General features: G+C 36.6%; 1 protein-coding gene across 15 annotated transcripts in view; it reads right to left on the bottom strand.

Moving 5' to 3' along the window:
• Positions 1-392: 392 nt before the first annotated feature.
• The window catches only part of LOC120756434 (hornerin-like), a 72,966-nt gene continuing 67,345 nt past the window's right edge, over positions 393-6,013 (bottom strand). For 13 of the 15 annotated variants that reach the window (XM_040072807.2, XM_040072805.2, XM_040072811.2 and 10 more), the window contains 8 exons: positions 5,885-5,920; positions 5,546-5,581; positions 4,568-4,606; positions 4,092-4,130; positions 2,908-2,946; positions 2,330-2,368; positions 2,008-2,037; positions 393-1,632 (listed from right to left, as the gene is read on the bottom strand). In XM_040072807.2, coding sequence (XP_039928741.1) covers positions 1,534-1,632; positions 2,008-2,037; positions 2,330-2,368; positions 2,908-2,946; positions 4,092-4,130; positions 4,568-4,606; positions 5,546-5,581; positions 5,885-5,920 — 357 coding nt within the window. In that variant the 3' untranslated portion in view covers positions 393-1,533. The remainder of the gene's footprint in view (positions 1,633-2,007; positions 2,038-2,329; positions 2,369-2,907; positions 2,947-4,091; positions 4,131-4,567; positions 4,607-5,545; positions 5,582-5,884; positions 5,921-6,013) is intronic. The other 2 variants (XM_040072810.2, XM_040072817.2) reach the window with 1 other exon arrangement.

The raw sequence follows: 6,013 nt of genomic DNA, 5'->3' as shown, positions 1-6,013 counted from the left end.
AGCGGCCGGGCGGGCTCGGGGCCGGGGCCCGGGCAGGGCCTGGCGGGGCCGCCGCGTGCGGGGAGCGGCGCGGGGCACGGGCGGCTCCCGGAGCCTGCAGCCCCTGCGGCCCGGGCCGCGTTCCGCCCAAACCCGGAGCGGGGAACCTCGGCAGCCACTGACACCAGCCGTTTGTATGAAACCCATCACAAATTTATTAGAGAATGGCAGGGCTGGTTCGAATTAAAGTACGGACCTTTCAAACAGAACATTACTGTGTTGTCCGAAGAAACAAATTGTCCACGAAATTTTGAAGATCGTACATAGGCATAACTTAGTGCTTTAATTGCAGGTTGATTTACCGATGGTTGGCAAAGGGTAGTGCTGCACATCAAAACCGGGTGAAATCTTGGCCTCGGGGAGGTTGTTAGGAGAATTTGAATGGAAACCTCTCCCACCAGTTAGAATTGCAAACCGTGACAGAAAATCACGCCACTAATACCGGTAATTTTAATAGCAGGCACATGTTCAATAACACATTCATTAGAAGTATGCTTTGGGTGAATGCGCTCCGTTAACACCAAACAGAAGATGGCTTTGAGAGCTCCAGAAGTTTGCTGCAAGGTGCTCCTGAACTCAAAAATGGGCTGTGGTATTTCAGCGAGCACACTGAAGTAGCTGCTTGCAGATGTACGCATCACTCATGAAATGAGCCTTTCGGATATACAGGATAGACTAAATACTCGAGAAAAGGAGCCAAGATGGTATTAGTCTTATGAATTTAATAGATTCTCTATTCCCTCCAAGGAAAAAGTCTTTATTCTTCAGCAGATTTTGGGATTTATCAGCCTAATCTAGGAACATTTGCCTCATACACTTCTCTACAGAACTCTAGGTATTTGCAGCTGGTTTGAATGGAGTTCATAATGTCTTTGCTCTGAGCCGTTTCATTTTCCTAATGAATAAACTTTAATTAACCCAAAAAAAATTCAGTCAGGTGGAGTTTCTGCAGTTTTTTTGCTTTGCAATCTCCATATTGAATTTGCATTTGATTACAAAAGACTAAAACAAATACTCTGATACTATTCCAGCACCTTTTCTTCTGTCCCATGGAGATCTGCTTATCAGAAGTTTCCATTAGCCTTATCTTATGCGATGATTACCAGGCACAGTGGTGACTTTGCATATACAACAATTTATTTCACCTTGTCCACTTTGGTTAACAACCAAATATTTCCTAAGTATTCATTTGTCACCTCAATTATTTCAGGTAGGTGTTCATCACATTCCCTATTGGAAATAAATCATATAGGTAGGGTACAATATGCTCTCTTAAAATGATGCCTAAAACACTGACACAACTAATGATATCTACTAATGACTAAAACCAGAAGTAAACTAATGAGGGGCATGGCAATACCAGCTAGACATGCAACATAACAGCCAAGCAGCATCTGCCAATTTGACTTAATGGTACTTTTTTTTCTTATATTAAGTAATCTAATAATATGGAATATAATCCGTGTTTAGGATGTCGAGTAACACTTCAGGAGTTCATATAGACCATTTTGATACAGCAGCAGAGAGAGCAAAGGCACTCAAAACACTGAATAACATCAGGAGTTGGGGAGTGGAGTGTTTCCCAGCAGAGCTCTATTAAAAAAAAAAAAAAAAAAAAAGAAATTTTATAAACTCATTCCTAAGTAGTTCTCTTTATTGCTATTATAAAAGCATAGAAATTTTCAGAGAAAACTTTTTCTATTAGCCCCATCTATTATGTAGACACTTCTGATGTCAAAAGATCATGTGCCGCATTTATATCAACACATGTTTTCCAGTGATAGGGTCAAAAGTATAAAGCACCTATGTGGTCCCACTTGTTTCATTTTTGTTAAGACTGTTTCATTTATTATGTTGCACATGTGTTCTCAAACATTTATCCAGATGTAGGAAATTTGACAGATTTCAGTTTTCTCTGACATTTATAGGAAAACACCAGTAGAAACTACAAAGAGGGAAAGTTCTTACCACTTGACTGCCGCCTGAATAAGGTGATTGCTGAAAACAAACAAACAAATAAATTTATAAAGGTGCTCCTAGCCAATGGTTTTGAACACCTTTTTTTTTTTTTTTTCTGTGATCAACAAGATTTTAATAGCTTAATCCACAGCATGGTTTTATGTTGTTCAAGTGGAAGGCTGAACTAATATTAATCCAGAATGTTCTCTTCAGACCACATCATCCCCAAATTTCCCTAGCCACCACCCAGGTTTTTTTACTATCATATCTTTTATACTATCATATTTACTATGAAAAGAAGATTAAAGTGCTGTGATGAAAGTATTCTTACCGGTTTCCCAGAGTAAGTGCTTCCTGAGCCAGAGCCACCCTGTGAAATAATGAGGAACCATTTAATTTTGTGAACAGCGTCACAGAGCACACAGCAATCTTGAAAATGCCCTGGATGTTAGCGGCTCTGATAGTGATTTTGATTTTGCCATTTTCACTGCACTTTCCCTGCCTGTTTTAATTGGATTGTCTCAAATAAGCACAGCTGTGTCCTTTTTATTGCATGAAGAGTTTCAGAGGAATGGGCCAAAGCAATGTGTCTTGTTTGAACCACAGAGTTGGAAACTGAAACGATTACCCTGGTATTTAAATACATCCTTCTTATTAGAATGACCAAAGCATCTTCCTATGAGTAAATAACAGAGTATATCAAAACTCTGCTATGGGAGGAGTAAATGGTACCTCATCCTAGAGGTTCAAGTTTGAACAAAATATTCCAATTTTTATTGGTAGTTTTTCTCATACATTTACCATTGTAACATAATTTAAATTTTTGCCCTCATTGTTGTTACCTATCTTAAAACCTAATATCCCCATTTCTAATTTGGTTGTGGAATACTGAAAGAACAATGTCCTTACTGGCTTTCCTTGATGACTGCCTCCTGAGGAAGAAGAACCCTGAAAAAAGATACCTGTTTTTGACTCTAAGTCTATTTGTGCTTAAACATTCTTGCTATCTGGAATTAAAGACCACAGAGGAATGAACACTGTTTTATTGTCCTGTCATCCAAAAATCCCAGGCAAAACCTCATCTGAAATACGAATATTTAACACCTTTCTGTTATGGTTGGACAATTTAACACACAATTCTCAAGAAAAAAGAACCGGTTTATTGTTGTGTTTAACATATGGAATGGAAAAAATAATAAGATCCAATTAAACAATAATTCTCCTGGTATCAGTCTATGGTTACATTTGAGGGAAAAAAAAGACACCACCAACAAAAAAGGCAAATGATAAGAGGCCTTTAGCCTACAGCCCTTATGTAAAGAAAACTCTAATAAAAAAGGTAGCTGGAAAAAGTGAGTACAGAAAAATTAGATGTTCTGAAAGCATCTTATTCAGTTTTATGGTAAAGTGGCTCTGCTTCTTTGTATGACATTGCCAACAGGAAATGATACAAGCATTAAGTCTTTAAGAAATGCCATCAAATAGGTACAGAAAATGTCTAACCATTAGGATTCATGTATTAGAAAATGTAACATTTATGGCCACTTTTTGATAACAAGAACATCTTTTCTATAAGAGATAAGCTAAAACATTTGTATCAACTGCCATTGAATGGCAAGAGCGAGGCCCAGATTACATAGTAAAAAGAGTAGTCTGCAATGGTAGAAAATTATGCACAGTTAAATGGCAACTTATTTCCTTTGAAAAGAAAGTGTTTTCTTCAAAGCAAGACAGAAATACTTAAGACAAAATCAATGAAAAACTGAGCTCTGAGCACAAAGTGTATGATTATTATGAATTTAAACAGAAATAGCTGTTCAGAAGTTCCTTACATGCATACACACACAAATCCAATGGCCTCATCCTGTGATTACTAGAAGTTCACCTACATAGTAAAGTGCTGTCTCAAAACTGTGTGAAAATAAATATTGTGTTTGCATTTGTTGAGAATAGCCCAGAAAAGTAAATAATTTGACACTCTTTGCATATTAAAGTAATTCTCAGAAAACTGTCTAGGCCATGACTAACCAGTTATGTTTTATTAACAGGTGTATAAGAAAAGAGAAAGGTAGATTTGAATGTTTTGTACTTACTGGTTTACCATGTTGTTTGCCTCCAGAGGGATATGAGCCCTGTAAGAAGCCAATCAAACTTGTATTAATTGAATTAAAAATCTTCTATCTCTGTCTTGAGACAATTTCTGCCGTACTTAGGACAAGATTATTTGGGTGTTCTTTGAACAAAAAAAAGGTAAATTGGGTGCCTAAAATTTACACTCTGTACTACACACCTCAACAATGGCAATTTGAATCACAAAAGCAGTGTTGTAATGAAATACAGCCTGGCAACTATAGTATGTTCAAAGGAATATTTTATACCGAGCAGTAACTCATTGTAATGAAATCTTCTATTCACTTTACTGAAATTACTTCAATCCTTACCTTACTCCACTGATTAAACTTAGTAAAATAGCCAAATTAATGTATGTGTCAGCATCAAGTAACTGACCTGATCTAGAAAGTATGTTAGGAAAGATTTAGAAGTGGTGGGATGGAAAGAGAATACTCACCTGCCCACCATATTGGCTGCTTCCTGAGGGATAAGAGCCCTATTAAAAAAAAAAATCACAGAAAATCAACATCACAGAAAATCAACATAAGTTACTTTTTGTTTTTCTGTGCAGAATGAAACATCACAGGACTTTTGACAGGAGACCTCAGTCATAATCTGGAAATTATATTAGTCTAAAAAGATATTGTGAGACACTTCTCACTTAATACCTCTAGTAGAAAATTGGGCAAAAAGTCACAATCACCTGCTGAGGTTGTTCTGTTACATAAATAAATGGATCATGCAGCTCTATTCAAGAGGAAAAAAAAATCGACTTTATTTGTGATTTTCTCCTATGTCAGACATGTTTAGAGAGTGTCTGTATTATTGTAAAAACATTGTTAATATTACCAAATAGGTAGTTTAGGAAAAAAAGAATTGATTTGCAGCTGTTAAGAAGCCTCTCCATTCTACATGAGATTATTTTTTTAAATAGAGTGATACTGAACTCCAATGGTTACCAGTGGAGTAAAGAAATTAATTTTTTTAGTATGGTAGGGTGAGACATTGCAAACACAGTAATACTAATGAAAAATAAGCTCCATCTTATGAGTTAGTTATCCATTTAATCTGTCAGCTATTTGCAACAGTAACATTTCTGATCAGTGGAGTCTGTGTAAGGTCCACACTTAACAGGAAGTCTTGAGTTGAAGCTGAAGAGGAGAGTAGTGTTATTGTGTGCAACACACCAGAATTTATATTTTGAAAGCAGTGTCTATTGGATTATTCTGTACCAAATTTTCCAAGTATTTAATGTAAATATAAAAAGGGTTCATTAAAATACTCTTTACATGGAAAATTGTTCATGCTACGCCATTTTGAGTAGACTCCAGCTACTGACAGTCGCTGTTTTCAAATATTTATGAGGAGTAAAATGACCCAAAAAACCAATAATTTGCAAGTAGAAAGATCTTGAAAACAAAGAAAATTTGCTTGCCTGTCCACCATACTGATTGCTTCCAGGATATGAACCCTGTAAAAAGAATGCATCATTTTTAGAAATTTTTTTTTAATAGCATCAAAATTTTTAAATGGCAAAAGAAAAAAAAAAATCCTGGACCTCATATAAACAGTACTTATGACACTGATTAACTGGAAGAACTTCACACATTACTAATGCAGTGGCAAATGACTAATTATCCACACATCCTCTTGGTGCTTTATGCAGTGAGATGAACCCTGTGAATGATTCTTCAGTAGTTTTTTAAGGTAAAAATGTTTCTTTAACTACCAACTAAAACCTTGGCTCTTGTGTGTAGAAGGACGAACTGCCTACCTGTCCACCGTGGTAGTTGGATCCTGCGAACGAGCCCTGCATTCAACAGAGACAGCAATGTTTACTCTGTATTAGCTTCAGTGTCACCGAGTTCATATTGCAGTGATCAAGGCATTTACACTGATTCAT

Source organism: Hirundo rustica, chromosome 9 (genome assembly GCF_015227805.2).
Source record: "Hirundo rustica isolate bHirRus1 chromosome 9, bHirRus1.pri.v3, whole genome shotgun sequence".
Lineage (NCBI taxonomy): Eukaryota > Metazoa > Chordata > Aves > Passeriformes > Hirundinidae > Hirundo > Hirundo rustica.
This window is presented reverse-complemented; position numbering and strand designations above follow the sequence as displayed.